This window comes from Pyrgilauda ruficollis, unplaced genomic scaffold (genome assembly GCF_017590135.1).
Source record: "Pyrgilauda ruficollis isolate IOZ18807 unplaced genomic scaffold, ASM1759013v1 scaffold11, whole genome shotgun sequence".
NCBI classification, from domain to species: Eukaryota; Metazoa; Chordata; class Aves; order Passeriformes; family Passeridae; genus Pyrgilauda; species Pyrgilauda ruficollis.
The window spans coordinates 11,054,453-11,079,940 of NW_024509210.1; the positions used below are offsets into that span (position 1 = coordinate 11,054,453).

The 25,488-nt window shown below is 41.1% G+C and overlaps 1 protein-coding gene and 1 long non-coding RNA gene across 2 annotated transcripts; one reads left to right on the top strand and one right to left on the bottom strand.

The window, feature by feature from the left end:
* DUSP29 (dual specificity phosphatase 29) lies at nucleotides 1–25,232 on the top strand. Its single transcript, XM_041473733.1, has 4 exons — nucleotides 1–63; nucleotides 7,192–7,405; nucleotides 17,058–17,278; nucleotides 22,183–25,232. Exons 2-4 carry the CDS (start codon nucleotides 7,221–7,223, stop codon nucleotides 22,428–22,430), a joined length of 654 nt encoding a protein of 217 aa, XP_041329667.1. The 5' UTR covers nucleotides 1–63; nucleotides 7,192–7,220; the 3' UTR covers nucleotides 22,431–25,232.
* On the bottom strand, nucleotides 2,187–22,323 carry LOC121356875. The gene is made up of 3 exons (XR_005955645.1): nucleotides 22,245–22,323; nucleotides 7,148–7,251; nucleotides 2,187–2,310 (listed from the first exon to the last, which is right to left on the bottom strand). It is a non-coding gene; the product is annotated as an uncharacterized LOC121356875 (long non-coding RNA).
* Nucleotides 25,233–25,488: the final 256 nt, after the last annotated feature.

Here is a 25,488-nt window from a genome sequence, read left to right on the forward strand (position 1 = left end):
CTTTTGTCATTCTGCTGCACTTCACAGGACCCAGTTACTTACAGCACCCACCTAAGCTTACAGGTAAGGCTAAGCAATATGCTTTTCCTGCTGTACTTCTGCTCCTTTTTCCTTCCTTTTGTACCTTGGTTTAGTAAAGCAGGGAGAGGACTGAGAACTGGAAAACTTGCCAAGGTAACTATTAATTTCATTAGCTTGTTGCAGAGAAAAAAAAATAAATTATTACAGTCTTTAAAAGGTTTTGAAAGTATAATATATAATTTTAGAAATTTTAGAAACCCAAACTTGTGTTACAGAAATCACTTTATAAATTAGGAAATTAGGTGCAGAAAGTGTAATTATCTTAGAGATAATTTCAATGTAAAAGTTAGGGAATTAAAATGCAATTTTTAAAGACTTTAACATCTGTCCCAGAATATTTTGCTTATTCTTCAATAATTGCTCCACCCTCCAGCCAAATCTAGCTTTTCTAATTGAATTAAAAATCTCTCAGATGATGCTGTGTTTTAAGTTTCTTTGGACACTCTAATAATATTTAATAAAATCTCAGCTTAATCTGTTTTCAATTAACCAGTCCAGTCAACAATAAAGAATGAGAGCAAAAATAAGTTTTTAAAAAGTCATATGTGGCTTAGAAAATCATTGAAATAACTGGTTAGTTTTGAATATTCACAGCAGGAGGTTCTGGGAAATAATTGCACAGAGGCTACAATTATTCTGGTTTTAAGCTGTTTAAAGATGACTGCAATAGATGAACTATTTTATAGTCCTTGAATGCTTTAAGCATGAGAATGCAGGGCTAAAATAAAGCAACTGAAGTACATGAATTTTGGTGAAGACTTGAACAGGACTAGGGAATACAGGATTATACTTTTTGCTTAAGTATCCTGCAAATCCACTTTTGGAATTTGGTACATTCTTTTTGGAGTCTTTTAGAAAAAAAATTTTTGAAAGAATTCTCCATCACAAGAAGTATTTGTAAAAAAGTAACCTTTTTGTCCTAGTGTTAGGGAAAAAAGCCCCAACAAAACAAAACAAGACATAACCCCACCCAAGGAGCCTTTGCAGTGCCACAGTTCATTGCAGTACCCTGGGGTGCAACAAGTGTGAACTTACAGGGGAAGCACACAGCTCTTCATGGCTGCTGCAGCCTTCCAAGTCTGAGCAAAACAGCATGGAGTGGCATATCAGGGAGCACCATTCTCAATGCATTTCATTAAATCATCTGACAGAGCAAGCTTTTGTCACTGCAGCTGACCAGCTCTCAGCTCAACTGATATACTTTGAGTTACAAAAAGCTTAGAAACCAAAGCACTGTTTATCCTCCTCCCAAGTGCAAACACTGTGCTCCAGACATGTGCATTGGCTTCTGCAAGAACTTTCCAGTTTATAAAACAGCCCTCTGCTTAGTCATACTCAAAAAGGGCAAGCACTTTTTCACCCTGAAGGGAGGTATGCGTCTGGCATGTGGGCTGGAAATGGAAGAACAGAACATTTCTTAAAAATTCAAGAACTTGATGAGTAGATCCTCCCTCACTGTTTCTGTAGATTCTCAGTCATTAGATCTGATTTTTTTTTCCTGCCTTTAGCACTGAGCAAGTGCTTATGTGAAGACTGGTTACTAAACTAGATTCAAGTCTTCTGCACATTTTTTGGAAGTATAGAAGTGGTATTCTCCATCCTTCTCTTGGGTCCTTCCCTCTTGTACACACTTGTTACAAACCTTGTTCCTCCATGAGTTCTTACCTAAGGTGGTTATTAAACTGAAAGAAGAAAGTAAATAAAAATAAAACCATTAGTTTTGCAGTTGTCTGTAAAGCAAAGTCTCAGTTTTTACTCCCAGGAGAATAGAAATCCAACAGCTTCAATGGTGTTAAATTCTGCCTGATAAATAAAAACATTCAAATAAGTCTGCCCTGTATCCAAGATCAGAAAAGAAAATGGAGTAATTTCTTAGTAACAAGCTCTTTATACACAGAAATGATTTCTCAATCAAAATTACAGTTTTGGGGTTTTTTTTCCTCTTTTTTGGTCTTCTGCTGGATTTAGTGTTCATGGCAGTAGATTAACTACTTTAGTCCCCAGTTTTGAGGGTCAAACTACCAATTAATTTCAAGGGCACTGTGTTTATCTCCTATTGCACGGAGGTGGGTATAAAGACCAGTAGATATGTTGTTACTTTTGTAGAATCCTCGTGAAAGGCTCAGCGCTGATAGGTAGTTTTCTTCCTTTGGCATCTTGGGAAAAAACTTCTGATGATATCACAGTTCCACTCCTTTTTCAGAGCTGACAACAGGTAGGAAGCAAAATCTAAAAGCATCAGAACAGGAGTATGATTAAAATCTGCCTCCACATTTACAAACAAGTTGTATATTTAGGTGTTTGCTAAATGCTAAAAACTTTCCGTTCCCAGCTAAACCAGGTGAATTTGTGATCACCTGGTATTTTCAGGGAGAAGTTGCTTTTAGACAACTCTGAGTACAAAACCAAGGCTTGTTCACATGTGCACACCAATTTAATAAAGCCAGCATCAAAATCACCACTGGCACAAGTGATCAATGTCATAAGAGCTGGGAGAACTTCCAAGAGCAGGACACATGGATGGCAAAGAATTAAACTATTCTGCTGTACAAATATGGGCTGAAGTGGGCATTAAGGCAAGGAAACCCTGTGCCCTGCATGACAGAACAGCTAATACTTCTAAAGGAAAGAGTAAGGAAAATTGTCTTCTCTTCATTTTTCTTCCCAGTTTTTACTTGTTTAGTCTCTCTCATTGCATATTTATGCCAGTGCTACTGGGCTCTGAGTTTACTGAAGCTTCAGGCACACAAATACAGCTACAAGTTGGCAGCCAGAGTACCTATGGTGGGGACCACAGCAGTGATGGAGGAACCCCCTGTGCCAGGGAGGGGTGCAGAAAAGGAAAGGATATATAGGCCCTTGCACAGGAACAAGGCAAATGCAGTCTTTGGCTGTGCATACCTGATTTTTTTCCTTTTAAGTCTCTACAGCTGACTTGGATCTTAACTCCCAGGCATAAATCTTGCCAAATTGTTTGGCATCTTTATACACGGCACTAGGGCTTGCACAGCACGTTGAGCAGAAAATATTAAGAAACATAGTATTTTGTTATGTAGCTAATGACTTACAGCTTTCACTCTCAAAGTACTCAGAAACTTCTACTACACATGGAAAACCAGCATTAGGAATGTACACAGCACCACCAAGGCTCTGGTGTTCACCTCTAGATAAAAAGCTCAGTTTTCCTCCCCCGTCTATGGGAATACCAAACTCTAGAGCTCATTACTGACATTTCCAAAAGCACTAACTCATTCCTACAAATTTTGTGGTGGGACAGGACCTTCCTTCAATTGAACAGATTTGAAAATGGGCCGCTATATTTTGTGATTTCACAGGGCCTTACTGGAAATTTTGGGTTAATTTGAGTGGTTCAAGGGACTCCAAACATGGTGCAGAAGGCAAATCTTTCACTGCCATATTAGTGCTCCAGCCACTAGACTGTATGCTCTGTCATGGTCTGAATTAAACAGATAGACTGGCAGATTTTTCTTTTTTTTCCTTGCACTTTATTTCCTTCCTCCCTGTTTTGTTAAAAACAAAATTAAAAAGCTAAAGAGCTGTATAAGAAATTCCATCTGGCAGCTGTAGAGTAGATAGTGAACATAAAGAAGAGATTCCTTTGCTATGCCTAATGCATGCTGCTTATCCAAATTAGCCACACAATTACTTCTATCAATGCAAAACTAGTTTAATGTTTTTTTTTCTAGTGCACAGCACTTGAGAATGACTTAAAATGCAGTGTAATTTGCCACAGTGTATGTCCTGAAGTGGCTCACTAATGAAAAGAGGATTAACTCTCCATTATTCTGAATTACCATTTTGTGAAATCACTAACAATATTTTCATTTATATACATATAACCCATGGGGGACAAATATTCCAGCCATCCAAGTGATTAACAAATAAAATTTATTAGATAACATGCACTTTGGTCTTATTTATGAAGAGAAAGATTAGGGTATAAAAATGCAGATGGCTGGATTTTTATCATCCTTGTTCTGATAATACCCTTAAGTCCATGACAGCAGAAGTGGGGAGCCCTGGCAGTTCAGTGTGGTGTGCACAGGCTGGAATGAGGGCAGAACCTGTGGGATGCCAGGCTCAGCAGGCACAATCCCACAGGCTTCAGCACCTCTGGGGCCCCACCGAGGTGCCCCACACCCAGCTCTGACCAGCCACCACAGGTGCCACAGAGAGGGAACAGGAAGGTCTCACCAGCTCACACAGCCTGCCCTTGGCACAGGCCAGCAGAATGAGAGGGAAGCTGTGTTCTGGGCACAGGGAAAGGGTGGGATGAGCTACAAACTGCCCTGCCTCACTGGGAGGGAACTCCTGGCCCCAGATACCGGGCTCTGTGCCTCAGTATGCCCTGAAGCTAGGCTCAGACCTTCCTGCTGGGGAGAACCCTCTGGGACAAGGGCAGTTCCAAGCCAGCTAACTTTTCATCCTTCCCCCATGAAATAAAAAGGCTGTCCTGAAGCAGCATTTCCAGGAGCAAGCAGGGTGTAGAGTTCTTTATGCAAAGGACATAAGGACAGTCCCTACACCAGAGAGCTTCCACATGACCCTGGGATTAACTCAGCTGGTCAGAGCAAGGTGCTAATAATGCCAGGTTCACAATCTGCATGTGGGCCATTCACTTACAATGACTCTTGTGGGTCCCTTCCAACTCAGGCTACTCTGTGATCTAAGGTGTGTGTCCCCAACACAGTGCAGTGCCATGAAGTGACTGCCAAGCTAGCACAGCACTGGTACATCATTCAGCCTGCACTAACTCATCTATAGCCCACATGGAGCACCACAAGGGGTGGGAGCCTGCTCCAACAAGCCTGTGCAGAGGTAACCCTGTAATCTGGCTGCCATCTGACTGCACTGGGTGAACGCTGTGCAAGAGATGGTCTCCTCTCCAGACAAGTCTGCCAGAGAGATCTGAGCTTTCCCTGCCTGGGTTTGTGCTAAACATTCATCCCTTATACCCACAACAGTATTAAGAACAACCACACAAAAAAAACCTATCTCCTTTTCACTTTTTATTCCAAGAGGGCTGGCGTAGGGAATAGTCTTCCTGGAGCTCTGTTTGGTGTATGTAGAACAACTAATACGAGATGGGGTTAGGCATCTTTGATTCCTGGGAAGATGCAAGCCCTTCTGCCCCCAACCAAATGCTTCATGGCAATTATTTCCAGAGTTGAAATAGCAAAGCAGCCCTTTTGCCCCCTTTTCCCTCCTCCTAGTTAAACTCTGTTACTTCTTACATAGTCTAGAGTCAAAACTGAAATACACGATTTATTAGAGGAATTTCAACTGATGCTTTCCTGTGCTCTAATTCAATTTAAAAATCCCTGCAGCAGATAACATTGGCAAGGCATAAAAGAACATAGCGTACTTGAAAGTTCAGGGAGCGTGTGGCTTCCCAGGACAGACAGAAACAAGGATTTCTCAGCAGTGGTCGAGCTTTCAGAGTGTTAACCAAGCTTCAAACTGAGCTGGTGTTCCAGTACCACGAACGATCATTTGCAGATGTAATTGCCCTGTTCTGAGGTGTAACAAATCAATGCACTGTGGCCACCAACTGTGATTACTGATTACATTGCTTTCTCTTCTTCCTTTCTTCCATCCAATGTTATGGAGCCATGAATAAAAGTAGTCAGTCCTTCAGCATCAAGGCAACAGGCTCTCAGTTATAATTCCTTACTAGACAAATAGCAGTTCTCATCAATTTCTAGATAACAGCCTAATCACTCCCAAAGTCAGACTGACTTAGATTTGTATCTCTGACAAACATTATCTACGCTGCTGAGTCTGCATGTAGAATTAGCATAATTCTGGCACAGTAAGGAAAAAGGCTCTCTTAGGGCATGGCTACTGGGGCAGATAGATGGGATTTGGTACTACACATAAACATGCAAGACAAGCGCAAGGTAAATTTACTACAAGCTGGAATTCTCAGAGCCCTTTAAAAATCTCAAGAGAGGACCACTTAGCTAAACATCATCATGATGTTTTAAGAAGCTTGGCTGAAAGATAGATCCCCTTGCCAGTGAAAGCAAGCCAATTTTTGAACAAAGGTGTACACTTGCCAATCAAAAACAGACTCCACAATCTTACACAGCTTTGGAGTAGGAAAACAGCAATCATTTGGCTTTTTCAAGCTTTATAGAGAAACAGAACATGACAGGCACAAAAGAGCCCAAACTGAGCAAACAAACCCCATGGGCACATGGGATGTCAGTGAAAAATGGACATCCTGCTTTCAGCTCTACAATAGCCACATGAAAGCATTAGCCAGATTTTTGGAATTAAAAGGACACAAACGTTCTGCAGCCAACACAAAAAAAAAAAAAAAATTTGGGAGCAACTACAGGATTCATTGCCTGCAAGAAAGGTGGATTTTTTTGGCAGGCTCTACTTGGACACTTCATAAGATCAAGCCCAACTCCACATCTTGTAACAAGTCTCTTACAGAACCACAAGGTTCAATTTCTCCCTTCAAGGGAATGAGACATGACCAACTGCTACTCTGAGACACCAGAGAGTCCAGAAGAAAAAATAAAAACAGAGCCCACAGGGAGATGCAGCAAACAGGGAATCTGCAGCTGGCAACATTGGAAAAAGAAGAGTAGAAGAGAGTACAACAGTACATGCAACATTCACCTGAACAGACACGTAGACGTGTTTCCTCTCCCTGTGTTGCTGAAACTCATGAAGGATGAGCCTTTAGGTGGGTCTTCATTAATGATAAAAGCCCCAGCAACTTAAATTTGCACTCAGTTCCCCTAGGTGCTTTAGATCCCTAGGCTGTTAGACCTACTAAATTCTTGCCAGTGGATTTTTCAGAAAACAAAATCCAGAGACTGAACTTCAATAATCACAAACCTTTGAGTTTTTGTTTCCTTTGCTGGTGAGCTCATCCAACAACATATTCCTCACCTCACTCTGGGAAGGCAAAAATGCAGGTGCAAGTCTGTGTTTGCCACAGAACTGGTACATCTGTCTTGAACAATGCTCAATCACACCTGGTCAGTGCTGCTCCCAGGATCCCACAGCTGGAGCAGGAGTCACTTACTTTGTGCTTCCTTGGGTTAACATTCTGTTTTGGTTGCATTCCAGTTTCTTGCACATCCTGAGAGCGCTACTTCATGGACAAGATGTCGTCAGGAAGCTGGAATGCTGGGAAGAAAAATGCATATACAGCAGTCAAAGTAGATCCTGATGAGGACAATTGTACCCCAGGGGCATTTGAACTGGAGAGGCTCTTGTGGAAGGGCTGCCCAAAGTACACTCACGTCAATGAAGTCTGGCCCAACCTCTACATAGGAGATGAGTAAGTGTACACAGTATCCCCTGTGTAACAGATAAGTGTACCTGGTATATCTCCTCTACACAGGGGATGACCCAGCTCTTCTAAACACAGCTCACTGACAGAGCAAAGTGTTTGAAACCACTGACAGATGTCAGAGCCTGGCATGGCCCTGACTCTTACTGCTGCTTCAGGAAAGCACAGAGGAAGTGCAGAGTAGCTGGTTGTGGCACCAGTTCAACCTGCAGAGGTTGAAGCTCGTCATGATCTATTTTTAAATGGTTAGTTTCAAGGAGCAATTTGTTATTTATCTCTGAGTGAAAATTGTTCCACTGTTACAGAGCATGGCCTGGATGTGTTTGCCTCACCTTAGGTTGGTTTAGGCCTAAAACGTATTCTTGAAAAGTGACTGAAGGGACAGCTCACCCTGCAGTAGTATTTCTGCATTTCCAAGCCTGTGCTTGTGGACACAGAACACTCTGCATTTCCAAATTGCTCAAGAGATTAAAGCAAACAGAACCCTGAGGAAGGCAAAGCTGCAGAGATGTGTCTCACTGATCACACCAAGTGTGATCTGGAAAAAAACAAACCCACAAAACAGACTTAATCCTGCTGAGCACAGGACTAAACTAGAAGCAGTCTATTCCAAGAAGCAGAGAAGACTGCTGCAGCAAGAGACATGCCATCAGAAAATCCCCCAGCCCAAGCCCTGAGCAGAGCAAGAGAGCTTTTCTTACCCCTTTGGCATTATTGGTCCAATTCCCATTTTCCTCTACACCCTGCACTAACATGACATCACTGTCAAAGAAAGACACAAGTAGGAGCCCCAGTGGCTCCAAAGTTCTCAATAACTTTTTAAAAGGTCCTAAAATTCATTTGTTGCCAGCTTATAAAGAGGAAAGATATACAGCTTTGAAAGTTACAAGACTCCTAATATCATCCACCAATTACTTCTGTGGCGCCAGAGGCAACAGAAAGACACAAGAATTGTGGTCTTGTACCAAGCCAAGGCTCCCACTTTTAGAGACAGGGATGGGGGAGAGAGTATGTGTGTGTGTGTGTTCTGTGGGATAAAAAATTAAACCATGGGAACAGCCTATCCAAATGATTCAGGAAGAAAAGGGGGTTGAGTTTTTCTCTCCACATCCTGCCCTGCCCCTCCTGTTAGATATCTCTAACTCAAGATTTATCATAAAGAACAGCCTCTTCTGGCATTTATTTCATACTTCCTTGTTTAGAATCGCCATCAGAATTATTCTGAATGAAGCTGTTAGAATAATTTTCCTCCAATCTCTGTGATGAAGCTATAGCTGTGCCTGCTGAGCAAAGGGATGTAACCAGACAAGACGTCAGTCTCTCAGCCCAGGACGGCAGTCACTGACTCTTTCCTGTAATCTTCCTGCAGCAGTGGCTTCTTACACCTTGTAATTTAGTAAAAGCTAGAAGGCATGACTCTGAATACACCACACACCTAGCACTTCATACAAACTAACCAGAGGAACAAAATTACCAACTTCTTGAGAGGTACCTAGAGCTATAACCTGTCAGGCTGGGCAGTGTGTTTCTGCTGAGGACTGGTCTTAAGTCAAGAGGAAACCAGTGGTGCTTCAAGGGAAAACAAGTTGCCACCATGACAAGACAAAAGAATGAGAAAACCAATGGAGAAGGAAAAACAAATGAGGAGCAGGTTGGGGGGAACAGAAATGAAACTTCACCAGAAAATGGGACTCCCCAAAAGAGCACAACTATTGTTATCCAGGCAAGGGCAAATTTGACATGGCAGAAAATCTGAGAGGAGAACTGGTCTGCATGCAAGATGCAGGCTTTCACTACCCTGACTAAAATTTGCTTTGAAATAAGCAAAGTCCACGGACTCTGATATCTTTCCTGGAGCCAGCTCCATATCTTACTCCTGACCAACAGCTTACCCCCTCAGTGTGGCAGGGATTTTGTATTGTTTTAAGATCTTGCTTTAGAACTGGTGGCCAAAGAGATGCCACAAGCCATGAACAGATGTTGGGTGCATTTGCATCTTTATCCGTGCTAAATTAAGGTTGATGTTGAAAGAATTTGGTGGAACTCATCAACAAAATCAAATGAACACACAAATGCAGTTTTTCTTCAGAGTCTCCACATCTGTGCTTCATTCCTGCCTCCTGCATTTACAAGGTTAACAGGACTTGTGACTGCTTATGGAAATGCTAATTAATTACCCTGACTACGTAACCACATCTTCCTTCTAATGCAACCCAGGCTATCAAGGAGCCCTGTGAGGCCACTCCATCCCTTTGTTACGAGGCTTCACTGCAGATGTTGCCCAGAGGCAATGAAATCTCTATGAGCCTGTCAGACCCAGAATAATCAAAGCCTCAAAATATAACATGCTGTGTTCAGCTCCAATTGAAATTTTCCCCCAGCAAGTTCCAAGGGCTTTTAAAGACCAGATACTGGAATTTGTATGACACAGCCCAGCAACAGGAATAAAACACTCTTGGCCAAGGTTTTGATTCAGTTGCTACTAGGATTAGTGTTTGCATGTATCCTCCTCATATTTAGAAGTCCTCTAAAGGGGTAGAAAGCAGCCTTGTCTTTCTCCTTTGTTTCACTGGCCACCTGGCTGCTTGCACAGGCAGTTTTACTGGCAAATTCCAAACCTTGGTTCACTGGGATCACATGGAAAGTCTCTGCCAGTTACTCATCTTGCAGTTTCTTCTTGAAGCTCTTCAGTTATGGCCTTATTACCTGAGATGATGTTTAGGCTTCCACATTTCTGAAGTTCAAAGAATATTTCAGCTGAAAACAGAGGCCTCCCAATTTGTTTTCCTCTTAAACATGCACTAGATCTCCTTAGGATTTAAGACCTGATCACAATTTCAGGTCTTGCCATGTTCTCAAACTACTCCCACAAAAAAAGAAGTCTTCTGAAATGTAATTCTTTACAAGTTAAGTATGAAAAAATTTCTGGGTATGCAGCTGAACCGAGCTTGCAATTCACAAAAGCTATGGTCTGTGCCTGTGCCTTGCCATGACTCATGGTCTTCAGAACTGATGCAGGTAAGGAAGATGAGTAACCCAAACCCACAATTTGGAGTGCATGATAATTAAGATAAATAACTAAACATGAAATATATGCATAACTAAAACTCATTCTCTCCTCTTACCTTTCTGCAGAGAAGCAATACAGCATGGCTTTTTCCAAGTGACTAAGTAAAAAGACAATTTACACTAACCTAGAATAAAACAGATGGGACTCAGGCTAGAAGACAGCTACCTCCCACCGTTTAGCATTACCAACTCGTAGCATCTACATCAGTATTAATCATATAAAAATAGAAGCAAATACAGATTTAGATTATAACAACACTCTTGAGGACAGAGTTTTAACTTGAGTAGAATGAGAACCTGCCAATTGTCACAGCAGTTTAACAATCCAGAAAATCAGATCTTTAACACTGGACAGTAAACCTCAATGCTCCAATGGTTTCCAAGACAAGTAACACTTCTCCATATAACATCTCTGTTTATCAGTGATTTCTAACATTTGATGAGTGACTGAAGCCAAGACCAAGAACTGACTGACGACAGCATGAGTGCTTGATGCCTTTGCTGTACAGAAAGCAGAGAGCTATTTCCTCTGTCTAGGTTGTATCACTTACAAAAACTACATCCACCATTTCGGGCTAGAGGAAAATGAAATACGAATCTTTTCTACCCCATATTCTGATGACCCCGCTCAGTGTTTTCAGTAGTACCTAAAAATTCTTTTAATGCGCACTGAGCAGGAGGTACCCAGAGAAATGGAGCAACACCTCAGAAGGAAAAGGGGATACAATGCTACACTATCTCCAGACTCCCTCAGTGCTAGAGTTACCAAGGAAAATTGGGTCAGTATTATTGGAAATTCTCAACATCTCTCCTCAGGAGGGAGAACTGCCAGATTTTCTTAAGAAAGTGTCAATATTGCCTATATTCAGCAAGCTTCTTTCTGACACTGACCATCTGGTAAATTATCATCCTGCATCAAGCTTGCCTTTAGCGCTAAGAAAATGGAAAAGTTCGAGAGAGGCGATTCCTCTCCTAGTAACATGTTGCCTCAGATTTCCTGGTGTTTTGTCAATCTGGGTCATGTCAATCTGTGGCTTTAACAGTCTATACTGAAACATGTTTGCATTGCACAACCTTTGCATGAAGTTTAAGAGACTTGGCTCTACTTAAAGTTGATAAGCACACCAGTCATCTGGTTGAGCAGTACCAGCTGTAAAGTGCTAACTTACCTGGAGAGGGAGTTGTTCTGCCCACACGTCCTGAGGTATTTTGGAGGATTACTTCCCTTCCTTTAGGTGTACTTATGTTTTTCTCATGAGCCACTTATCTTCCCTTTGTTAGCTGCTTTCAGTATACTTAATACTGTGTGTGAAGGTGCAGGCTGCCGTGCCTGCAAGTTCTTTTCCCCTCTCTTCCAATTCCATTGATTTGGGCAACATTCTAACAAAAGCAGCTGGGACTAAAGCTTGTTATGACAGTATTTTTGAAAAGAGAGAGGGGATTTGGTACAGTGGAGACAGCAACCTGAAAGAAAGCATTCTTTTTCATGCTGTAACTACTTACACATTGTTTCTTCCCGAAGAACACAGAGTTTGCTGCAGCACTTTCTATCAATCCTATGAAACTTAGCCCTAAAACTGACAGCAGGCACAGATAAAGTCTCAGACAGGCCCTCTACTTGCCCTTGCAGAACCCAAGATAAGTAAACAGTCTTTTGGGAACCATCTGAAAATGGATGACACTTTTGTCTGGGTCAGTTTCCCCTTTTGGTGAGTCTGTCAGTATCAATATATCCATATGTGAAAGTGATTTTATGTCCAGTTTTCACCACTGAGGTGGGATTCCCACATCAAAGTACTCCCCCTTGCCTCAGAACTTTAAAAACATGTTTATGAGTCCATCTGCCCTACAGTAAATGCAGGGTCACATCCAGCAAAGCACTGAGCTTTTGCTTAACATAGAGAAAAGGACTTCTAGGTATGCTTAACTTTTAGCATAAGTTTATGTGCTCTGAACTGAAGAGCTGATGAGCTTTTACATAGGACTAATCGGCACAGGCATCTCTTACTAAACTGAATTACACTGAAATTTTCATTGTTATCTCCCACTGCCACACTTCACCTTCCTTGCATGGGAACACATTCCAGGCAGACACTGGAGACCACAGCTGCACCATGTAAAAGGAAATCAAGTGCTAATAGCACAGATGGTGGAGATATACAAAATGAAAACAATTGCAAGAGTAGCCAAGTGCTTACAGCTTCACCTACACTGGCATTTGTAGCAAACTCCTCTTTACAATTCAACCATAATCACAAAAATGGAAGAATTAATCACAATTTAATAGGAAACAGCAGCACCCAAAGAGGGGAAAAGAAGAACATTCTTAGCTTGACTATTACACTCTGATAGTGAGCAAACTGCAAGGAAAAAAAAAACCTGATGCCTTTTCTAGTCAAAATTGAATTAGAAATGGAGTCATAAATCCTCCAATAAGGTAATGATTCATATAGTCCTGAACAATCCTATGCTATTAGTAACCTCAACCAATCAGATATTCACAGATATTTATGCCTGATTTATTTCTCTCTTTCCTCTACAGTATTGATACCTCAGGCATGGTAAAAACTGCAAGGAAGGCCAAGAGCATTCCCCTGTCCTTGGGGTGTAATCAGAAGGATCATGCATGATGAAACACAGCAAACCCCACAGGCTCTGGTTACAGTGTACAGAGGGGTGCTTTCACAACAGCATTGACACTGCAGACTCAGCTGAGGATGGAAAGCAATCAGTCCTTCCCACAAAGCCAGAGCTCACTGCTGGCTACGGGCAGTCCAAGCAAACATGTTGAGGGGCACAGTAACATTTCCATTTACAGGCACACAGGTCCCAAACCTGGGGCCCTACCAGGCTGTTTCTTGCTCTGCTAACTGGCCAGCAAGCTGCTGCAAAGCCAGCCTGACCCTAGGTTTAACTGCTACACTACAGCAGTGTCAGTCTCAGCACAGGCTCGCTCTGCCAGGTCATGTTTATGATCAAAATACAAAGTACTGGCTGACAGGAAGTAAAAAGCAAGTAAACCTGAGCCAGTATGACAAGTGGTGGTCCAGCTGGGCTCTTGGCCTAGATTTTGGGGAAAGATTTTACAAGGAAAAAAAAAAGGAAAAATTTTCAAAGAACAGTAGCGAAATCTCTTATGAAAATATAATTATCAAGTACAAGACAGGGGGGACAGAGAGAAAGATGAAGGAGCTAAAGTACTTTCTAATCTCCATATTAGGTTTGAAACCAAGCATTCTTGCCCTTGAAAAAGACTAAGTGTCACTTCAGCTTTCTTCACAAGATACAGATTCTGAAGCCCAAGGCAAGCACCTCTTGCAGTCCAGTGAACCCTATTTTCTATTACACAACAACTGTTTCTTCATGTCTCCACACAACAATATTAGAAACTTTAGAAAAAGCTTTCCATAGATGAAAGTGTCCAGGGTATCTGCTGTAAGAAAGGTGCCTGACCTTTACAGACTGTGTGCACTACCTTGCCTGCAGATGCAAAAGCCACGTGGCCACAGGACCTGCACTGACCCTGCTCCACTTAGGGCAAGTATTTTAGGTCTTGCTTCCACGAACAGGTTCTACAACACCTACACACATTTTGAATGATAGCTATTGCACTGAAAATGTGGAGAACTTAACAGATTTGAGTGCTCAGCACTGAGCATTCATTTTCTGGTAGTTTTTCAGATTAGCAATGTCAGTAGAAAAAAGAAAATATACATCCGTATAATAAAGAAAACAATTCCATTGGGTAAGGTTCTATTCAGTCCAAAGGATATTGCCAAATCAGTCTGCCTATCAAGCATAATTAAAAAGCAGATAACATTTTAAAGTCAGCCTAGCCCAAGCATTGAGGAAAACAGAGCATAAATTCCTTGGTACACGTGTAATTTGCTTTAAAAAAAAAAAAAAAAAAAAAAAAAAAGTTATTTCTCAGAAGATGATATAGTTACATCTGAGCATTTATAATTAATTTTTGCAACACCATTCAAGGTTGATACATTGCTGCTTCTGAGTCTATTTCCAGCCCAAGTTGGAGTTGGGAAACAAACGGAGCAAACAGAGTAACAATGTGCATATTCCCAACTTCCCACAGGTCAAGGGCAAAACAACTGCTAATGCATTTGTGATGCAAAGTGATTAAACCGATTAAATAAAAAGGAGGAGGATTAATTCCATCCTGGGCCTCAAATTCACAGAATTCAGCTACAGGCAAGACTGGGAGATGGAAGGGGAAGTTCAGAGGACCTTGGCCAGGCTGAGCTGACTGCTTATGCAAGTTACTCAAAGACAGTATACCTTCTTTCTGAATACCTGCTTGAAAACTGAGGCCACCCAACATTGCAAAATCAGGTCGTAGGAAACAGAACAAGACTGTGTGACTGTCAGAAAAATGCATTAGTTGCATCTACTGTGTCAAAAGGCAATTTCCAATCAAGGAAACAGGAAAATTTGATTTCATATAAAAACAAGTGTCAAATGTTAATGGCTGTAACCTATTGTTTGACATTGTCCTTGCTCAGAACAACTTCATAATTTAATTCTAATGCTATTTATTAACCTGAGCAGTGCTTCCAGAAGCCAAAATGTGACAGTATGTACAGTCCATCAAAAACTTGGGTTTTCTACTGACCCCAGCTACTCTGCAGTCCTACTTCCTCCTCAGCATGTAGTTCTCCACTTGCAAGGGTTCTCCTTGTGCCTGGGTCTCTGACCTGAAGCCCTCAGTCTTGCATGGATTGTAGGATACATGCTTCGGGCCAAGTCTGATGAATGAAAACCACCTTTTCTCTATTCCAGCATCAGGGAGGTAAAACCAAGACAAGCTTAATTTGAAAGCAGGAACTGTAGCTCACCTCAAGGACATCAAAATGAAGAGCAGTAGTTATTCACTGCACCACTTCAGCCAGGACATTTAACCTGTTTTATTTTAAGTACTCTCCATCCTTTCAGTATAGAGCTGAAGTGTCTTTGCTGGCAATGTGTACATACAGGGAATCCTAAGGCACAAAACCTCCTAAAAGGAGGGAGAAGAAAGAAAGTCTTCCTCAGTCAATCACTGCTATAGGAACACAAAAGGAAGGAGTAAGCATTATTTAACATGAGGTGAAAGTGGCAACTTACAACATTAGCAGGAGGATACTGCTGCTTCTCTGTGCTCCAGGGTCTACTAAACTTATTAGGTAGGCATCACCACACTAAGAGAAGCTTTTATTTAACTTTTACATGATTGTACAAGAGATGTGTGGCATTATTTCATGGCAAAAAAAACCAGTACTGTCAAGACGTTATCATTCCTGACCAGACAGGAATTTCTGCAGGGCAATATTTACTCAGAACAGCCAATGATCATGGGCTTAATTTAAGTAAGAGCAAGCATAGGTAAAACCTTCAGTATCCATATCCCAGTTAAGTGCTCTAATCATTAGATCCTTGACTGCTCAGAGGGGGGTTTTGACTTAGAGCTTGGAAAGGCAGTCAACTTCAAGCTATTGTGGGCTGTCACCACTAGAATTATGAAACACAGCAGGTAGCCCACCACCATGTCCTCTGTGACAGCAGCTACATTTACATGTGGAAGTGTTCAGGAAACATTCATGGAGAGAGGTGCTTTTGTTTGGAAAAAGCTTTTTTACATCATGCAGTAGTTATGTGAAAATATATTAACAGAATTAAGGTTATGCCTTTTTTTTTTTTTTTGGTAAAAAGCTTTGTAGTTTTCCTAGGCACTAATGCAACTTGACAGCTTTTTCAGAACAAAATTTTCCTAAAATAAAAGCTTTCTGGAATGGAAGAAAAAAGGTTTTTACATGCCTGGCCGTGAACTCTACATTTTTTAGGAATTTTATCCTAAAGCAAGCACCTACAGTGGGTATTGAATGTACAAATCTAAGCTTTCCTCTCTTCTCTGACTTCCTTTGTCCAAGGGAAGAGAGGACAAGAACAAATGAGAACCTTTGGCTAAATATATGAATACCAGCTTCCTCTGAATGCTAATATCCAATTTCCTTATATAGTTCTTTTTGCTTTAGACCACTGGTTTGACCAAACAAGACAGTAAAATGGAGTTGTGATAGGAAGTTATATTCACACAGGGATGGGATTTTAAAATTTTATTTATTTTTTATAGAAATGGAGAAAAACTCAGTAACTTCTGCAATATCATTTGATAGGACAGAAGAGGAGAACAGCATTCATGGGTCCTATTTCAAGTTCTGCCACTGATTTCCTTTTCTGACTTTAGCTAATTCCTTCTATTTCTTTCTGTATCTCAAGTTTCTTCTTGTACAAGATGGATTGAAGCCAGTATTGCCTATGTGCAAAGGTAAGGAGAAAGTAAATCCATGTTCAACATGCTCTAAGGACCTGGGGGAGATAATTAGGAACTCCAAAAAGCATGACAGCTTCAAACAGAATGACAATATCTTAAGATCCTTAAAATGGTAAATTATGCATTGTTAAAGCATTATCAGTTTCAATAACATTTAGAACATACCAAATCAGAGGTTTTCTTAAGGGTTTTTTTTGTAGTCTTGAAGAAGCTTCTTGAGTTACATGACAGCTCTTGTTTTGCCAGAAAAACCGCACTGGATCGCTACAGCCTGGAGAAGGCGGGATTCACCCACATCCTCAACGCGGCCCACGGGCAGCGCAACGTGGACACGGGACCGCAGTATTACAACAGCATGACCGTGGAGTACCATGGCGTGGAAGCAGATGATCTCCCCACTTTCAACCTCAGCCAGTTCTTTTATTCGGCTTCCAAATTCATTGATAATGCACTTCAGGATGAAAGAAGTAAGGAGGGTGCTGAAAATGGTTCAAACCGGTACAATATTTACCACAACTAATTAAAAGCATAGTTCCATGGCATTCAACCTTGCAGGAATGAAACAAGTCCAATACATTTAACAGAGACAATAAAACTAGTAGTAGGGAACTGGTTTAAGAGAAGGCAGTGATGTATTTAGGGACCTTCTCACTAATACCACCCCAAGCACTTTTGTGAAAGTTCTCATCACAGCTTGTATCAAGGGGTCCCGCCTGACAGATTTTTTTGTGGTTTTGATTCCTTCAAAAACACATCAGACAACTGGAAATTGCCTAGGTGCCATGAACATGCTGTCTTTCCCACCTTTTCCTAATTAGTCCCTATCAAGACAGGTTTAATGAATATTAGTTGCATAGTGGTGGGAGTAGAACACAAGTGGTCTCAGACATTCCATGCCATCATTCCACAGCTTCATGCTTTGCACCATTAGATTCTCTCTAGAGAGACCACCCCTCCTACCTGACCATCAGATCTACCCCAACCTGTAACATGTATTTCTCTGCTATCTTCAAAGCAGCAGGGAACTGATATAGCTCTGAGAGCAGTAAACTAGAAACGTTTCATTAAAGTGTTTGTAATTTCTCAGCTTGATTACTACAATTCATTATTTGCTGATCTCCAGCAGTGTTCTATCAGAAAGCTTTACACTGATGTGAAGTGCTACAGCCTAGGCCTCACACTGACTTTCAATATTACTCCTACTCCTTCCCCTCACATACTTTTAAAAAAAAATCTCAGCAGGATATTTTACCAGAAACCAGTTGAGAAACTTAAAACTTTCCTGCTGACCTACAGAGACCTTAATATCAGAGGGTCACATATCAAGTTTCTGTTCTTGGCTGTCTAGATCAGCTGCAGGCAGTTACGACCTGACTTGCTTCCAATAGCCAGCCAGGTCTTTACAATTTTACCCTTTCAACAAGTACAGTCCACACAACAGTCCCTTCCCTTGCTCAGGAGAAAACTTTGAAAGCAGATCAGTTTTAAAAATCAAAGTCCTAATAGCAGGAGAAACTGTTGCAGGAGCTTACTTGCTTCTGAAGAAAGATACCCAGCATTTTAAAAAATGTGTCTGAAGCACTGTCTTTGGAAAGGAGAGGATAACTAGCACACACCCATGTCTAGCTGTGGCTGGAGGCCAGAGGTCAGTGTCAGACTGGAGTAGCTGGAATAAGAAATGCAGAATTCCTCATTCCCACCACCCTCCTGTTCCCGTAAGACTTCAGTCTGCTGCACTGAGGTAAAGAAACAAGCACAAGGGAAGCAGCAAGGGCAAGAAAAAAAGCCTTGCTTCCCAATAAATATTGTAGGGGGAAAGGATGAGATGGGAGGGATATTAACCTTTTTGTTTCAAAACCACATCAAAGTCCAGGAAGTCCTGAGACAGTAGCAAGCACCAGCCCACACCAGCCGGAACACAAAGCCAAATTGAAGACCAACAGGGTGAACAAACAAAACAAATCAAACAAAAGTATCTGCACTCAAGTAGATGCTATAAATGGCAGTGATTTCTGTAGCTGTAGTAATTTCTGCCACATTCAAATGGCTTTTAAACAAGTTAGCTAGGATCTTTTCTGATTAAGACCTACTGTAACACTCATGAAGAAAAAGAGCAAGCTCTTAGCTTTCTCAGAGGGAAAAGTAAAATGTATTATGTACACCTCTTATCCCAGCCAGAGACATGTGTGAAGACACTATGCATGGCCCAGGAAGACACTGAAGTTTAAAGCATGACAAGAACTTTCCAATACACATTCACAGAATAGAATGACTCCAGAAGCTAGACTAAAGTGTGGACTGATGCCTCCAATGGAAGAAAAGACTAGAGGTACCTAGTGCTCTCCTCCAGCAACATAAATGTGTTATTTGTGAATGCACATCTAGTGCAGAAAGGTGTTCTGCATTTCAAGTGCCAAATGAACAGGCTATATTTTGTGCACCTTCCTGACTGACAAAGAGCATCCAGATTCCTGAACAGTAACCAAGTACCTGTCTCCAGTGGTAATGACATGGGATTTCAGTGTGTGGTGCTAAAATATTTCTGATCAGTAACACCTTTGCATTGCTTTGCTGCTTTGTATTAGAACTGAGCAAATGCAGAGAGGGGAAAGGGGGAGAAAGGAAAAATCCTCAGCTTGTGTGACCATGTGTTAATGAATTTACTCTGGCTGTATCATGTTCTGGCTGTATCTGGGATATGACCTTCAGCCAAATGATCAGATTCATTGAATAGATGTCTTCAGATAATGATTTTTGCTGGGAAGATGCTCAATAGTCAGTGCTGTTGAAACAAGTTGTCATTCTAATGAAGAAGGCCCTCTGAAACAGACCAGAAAGCTTGGCAATTTGGATGCTGTCAAAACAGTCCTAATTCTGACTTAACATTTAAAATGTTCATGATGATGAAGAAACTCCCTGATCAGAATAATATTTGTAGGGTTTAAGCATGGGCTGATGGACATAAGAACAGTTATAAGAGTAAGATTTAGAGACAAACTCTAATGAGTCACAATTATGCATGCTGTCATTCAGCTGGGCATAAAGCTTTCCCAAAACATGCAATTCAGACCATAGAACAGCTAAAATTTTTTACCAGTGAGGCCTGTATAACATGAAAGGAAGACATTCTTTTAAGAATTTTTTTAGGTTTCCTACTAAGCTACAGATTTAATACTCATTCCCTTGAAATTTTAGTTTTTTCAAAATGTAGTATAGAGGGGAATGGCATTTTCGCTTCACATTAAAATGTCTGGGGAAAATACACTAAAGACAGACAGAGATTTTAAAGAAAGCTAAGTGGGAAGAAACATATGAGAAAATTACAAAGACCTGAGGCTTTTGACCAAAGACCTCAACATTCTTGGTCCAAATGATTCTGGAAAAGTAGAATTTGCATCTACACAAATTTTCAAGAAACACAAACCCCAAGTCAAGTGAACAAAGTATTTCAGAGATCTCACCACTCAGCAGACCTCTGTCTCTGTGCACTGATACTGCATATTCTGGCACACCTTGAAGATAAAAGTGGTCAGAACCCAAGACTGCAAGAGCAGACTCCCTTTTGGGGAATGAGGGTTCAGAGTGTCCTTATATTAGAATGGAAGAGACTACAAAATAGTACAGAAGGGACGTGGCTCTGCAGAAGAGTGTCAGTGTTCTGCTGTAACAGGCAGTTGGCTCTTGACTATTCATACACAGCCAAGGACAGACTTCCTTTTCTGCAAACCAGTGGACATTTCAGAAGATTGTACAGTCATTTTTTGCCTTTGTTAACACAATAAGAAACGGTATTTTCTCCTAGGTCTCCTCCATTTGCCACCCACACAAAGCAAAGCGTTCCTTGTCCCATCATGTATTTTATCACCTCAACAGCAACAGATTTACAAGGTGGGAAGCTCTAAAGAGAAGCACTGAAGGGCTAAACAAATGCGTCTTTTCATCCACTTCAAATATTTGCAGTAATAATAGAATGGATTATCATTTTCCAGGAGAGGAAGAGGCACTTTTAGTTATCAGAAGGACTGGAATTTTGCCAAGATGCCTCAAAGACTATCTGCTGGGATTAGGATGCAGACTGTAACCATTAATCCTTTAGTGTTGGCAGTTCTTGATGCATCCATTACACAGCAATGCTACTTGTGCCAAGGCACCCTCTTGTGCCTGGAAGCAAAGGAGTTAACAGGCAGGAGTCATGGCTTTGCACCCAGCACTTCTCACTAGGCATAGCTGACAGAGATAAACTATTATTGGCCCTGATAGCACAGTTTTTATTTTTTTCTCCTGTGGCAATTCTGCTTAGCAGGGTGTTAGAGAGTGTGCTTCAAATCTACTTCCTTCAGCAGTTCAGCCTTTTCTGAGACCCCCTTGAGGGCTTTGAATCATTTCTGGAAATCTTTTGAAGTGTTTCAAAACCTGTCAATCAGACCTGAGCCCACTTACTGCTCTCTTCCTCCACCTCCCTCAGATACTGCTAACAGGGAAGGCTCCACTTTGACTTCCAACCTTGTTACTATCCAAAGCCAATGACTTTCTGCCTCTGGAAGTCCTAAGTTAAGCCAGGCAGTGTCACAAGAGTTAAACTGTAGCATGTTTATTCAGAGGTGAAAACTCTTGGCAAAGACTCTGCACTCACAGGCTATGAGACAGCCTCCTACTGCAAGGAGATGATCATATTAGAACACTCAGATGATGGTGGTGGTAAAACATTATTTGCATTCAACACAACAGGGTGCCAGCCAGAAACTTCTACAGAAGCTTTTCTATAGTGTAAGGGGTGGTTTCTTTCCACCCCCTGGTTATATCCCTATGGCCTTTTTTATCCTCTGCCCTCCAAAACTGGCATCAAGTGATGTGATCTAGATCTCAAAGGACATTATTGCCAGAACAAAAAAACAAAATCAGATTCGGTTACTTTTTGTGTCTAGTTAGAACTGAGAAAGGCACCCCCCATACATTCCATTTATTGTCATGGAAGGATGATCTGAGAACACACCAAACCCTCCCACACCCTTGCGCTTTGGCTATTATTCCCAAACACAGAATTACATACACACTGTTTGTGAGGCATGTAAGTCAAAGCTGCAGCAGGGTTTCCTATGGTACTCAATGCAGCCCCCAGGCCTTCTCTGCAAGCTTTGTCCACAAATAAAATTATATTTGGTGCAGGATTAAATGGATCAGCCCTATTGTAGATGGTGTTCAGCTGTAAGATTTTTCACACGAGAGAAAACTGAGGCTGCAAGAGAGGCTTATCGAATGCTGGTAAGGGTAGTCAAACACCAAGCAGAGCAGGGGCACTACAGAAACCTTCACTGTCAAGAGGAAAGGATCACCCAGTGTCAGCTCTGATGGTGTCCCTCTGTTTCCACAGGCAAGGTGCTGGTTCACTGTGCCATGGGCCGCAGCCGCTCTGCCACACTGGTCTTGGCTTACCTGATGATTTACAAGAACATGACAGTGGTGGATGCCATTGAGCAAGTGTCAAGGCACCGCTGCATCTTGCCAAACCGCGGCTTCTTGAAACAGCTGAGAGAACTGGACATAGCGCTGGCACTGCAGAGGAGGAACAGCAAGAACAGCCTAGCACCTGCTGAGCAGCAGAACAGCACCACCATCTAGCATTGTCCTGGCACGGCTGTGCTACTGGAAAAGAAAACTCCATAAAAGGAGGGGAGGGGAAGGTGTAGTTAATTACAGAGTCACAAGGATCATTTTTTATTTGCTAGAAAAAAACCCCAAAGTAATTTCAAATACAATGTCAAGATGAGAAAGAAGGGAAACCAAATTTAAAACTCCTCATCTTAGAAAGTTCCAGCCTTAGCAGAATTCTTTGTTACATCAACAAGTAAGTTTTTCTCTCTGCAAAAAATCCCCAAACATTTACAACACAAAAGCAAGCATAACTTAAAACTCTCTTCTAGCTAAGTATCCCCAAATCATGATCCTAACTCAAGCCCACAGCCTTTAATGGAGTGCAGATAGCACTCCTGAAGAAATCTTGCAGGAAAAACACTGAATTGTTTAGTCCAGAGTCCTGAAGGGTTTCACAGGAGTTTGTCTTTTTGTGCTGTTTCCTGGCAATTTTATTTCTTTTTTCACAGTGATAATCCAGGGCAGCACAGCAGTTAGAGAGCCTCTACATGAGAATCAGCTACACCATGAGCATTTGCTTTACAGGCAGGAATTCTGTATCAAACGATAAACTAAAAACTAACAAATATCTGTAATGTTTGCCCTTTGTCAAGATACAGTTGTCTTCTTTCTTGTATCCTGCATGAAATCTTGATGACTGCTGTAACTGAAAGAGGATTTGTCATCGATTCACATGCATAATTGATCACCCTCAGCACTACAGAAAATTGCCAGGCCCATTCTTTCTATTTACCATGCTGATAAAGAAATGGAGTTTGTTTCCATCAACCACCCTGCCAGATGGACAAACTAAACAGCTTACAAAACTGAGAGACTCAGACCGTGATCTAACATGGAAGATAAGTACCTTTAGCAGTCCTTCATTTCTGCTTATATCAGAGATTCTTACACTGTTAGTAAAAAACTGGTTGCATTTTGCCCACTGCTAGGGGATCAGGCAGCCTGAGTGTAACAACACTTACCATTGCTGTCTTTGCTAAGGGGCTGAGTGCAGCTTCCAGGAGAAGTGGCATTTGGCAGCTTCCAGATGTCTGTTCCAAAGACAAGTATCTTTCCTAGAACCAGGTCTTGCCTGAAGGACTCTGCTGGCACAGCTGTGCCAATTAAACAGTTCTGAAGTAAACATATTTTTCATTTACTTCCCAGCTTTTTTTGCCTACTGTTCTCCTAGAACTAATGAGACTAAATCAGAAAAGCAGAGCTTCTGGAACATGTGACTTCCACAAAGTGAGGCAACTCTTGCAAGCTGCTAATCAGCTGCTTCACAAGTGTCAGCACCGACTCCAGCTACAAGCCAGGTCTGCAGGAAACACACACACTGAACAAGGCAAGTTGATTTCCTTCTTGCCCACCACCAGTGGCACAGAGCATTCTGTAAGAGTGCATGCCTCCTGCCTTTTACAAGAATCATCTACTGCAATTCTGTGAAGAAGTTTTTGAACACAGTAAAAGCAAGAGCTCATTCCCCTCTGGGATAGTGCTAGAGCACACAGTCAGAACTGACACGACACTGCAAGGTGCATACAAGACAGAGAACAAGAACATCTGTCAAGGAAAAAACAACCTTCTTATTTATCAGAAATTTTAGTGCCATAATGCAATTCACAGCTAAACAGTTGTTATGGGAAAAGATGTAAAATAGTCCCTTGTCCTCCCGAAAGGAATTAAATTCTGAAATAACAAGATTATATTGGAAACTTGCCTGCTGTGCATACACTATTCATCATTTCCCAACCAACTCTTAACCCATATATTGTAAATACAGAATTTTAGCAATATGCTGGAGTCAGGATGCTGTTTCAGCTTAGCAAATATCTGAAATGCTAAGAAGGTTTGATTTGCTTGTATGTTACAGGCTTCAAAACTTGAAACTGAACAGCAGCAGATAAAGACCCAGGTGCCTTTTTCACTCACTGTGAAGTTACACAAATGAAAAATCACAAGACATAAAGCTAAACACACCTGAAGGCTGCACATAACTGCATCGAGTTCCACTTTCCTTTTTGTAAGCATAAAATGGCAAGTTACTTTGTAAAGATGAAATCAAAGTTTAAGTACTATGAATACTCTCTGCTTTCAATCAACAAATGTGACAATTTAAGGGCATGAACCCAAATATTTGTTGTATGGTGCTCTCCTTATCAGATGTTCTGAACTCCTAAAACACAAATTACTCCAGATTACCATTTGATCAGCAACTTAAGCTCTCATTCTGATTCACTATTTTAGACTGCTGCTCCATTGTATTAAAACTCAACAGGTCATGCACGTGAATCTGTAGTATCAATTTCTTGACTTGGTACCATCACACAGTAATGGTTTTATTTAAAGAAATACACATTTCTTTGACTTTAAGATATTTGAAGTATTACCTTTGAAGCTGTTTAATATACTGGAATGGGGACAGTTTTCAGTCAAGATGGCCACTCCTTTCACCTTAGCTAGTAACCTTACTGCAGTGACAGTGGCAACATTCACATCAGAAGCATTCTGAAAAATTATTACAGGGACTTTTTCTGGTGCAGGTTCACACATCCCAAATTTGAATTTGTCCACTCATGAGATCCACATATAGACAGCCTTCTTGTCTTTAACAGACCTTCTATTGCTACATGAGAAGCGCTCATCTCTAAGTATGTTTGTGTGTGCCCACATACACACATATACACAGAACCCATAGACTTAATGCAGAATTTGCATCATCTTGTCACCCAGCGACATTGACAAAGGAAGCTATTACAATTCTATCATTAAAATACAGTTCAAACACCATGTCTGTTACTATCATATATCCTTTTATATATATATATTCACATCTTCTGTAGGAAAGAAGTTTCATACATTAAATATTGACAACCTCATAAGGTATTAAATACATATTTATTAAATATTTTATTAAGATTATTAAAAATAATAATCTTAGGTATTCTTTATTTTCACAAGGTGTATGCAATTGTGATGAATAACCTACACTTAAGCTCTAAACAGCCTAATCCAAACCCCACCAACTGTAATGGGCTTTAGA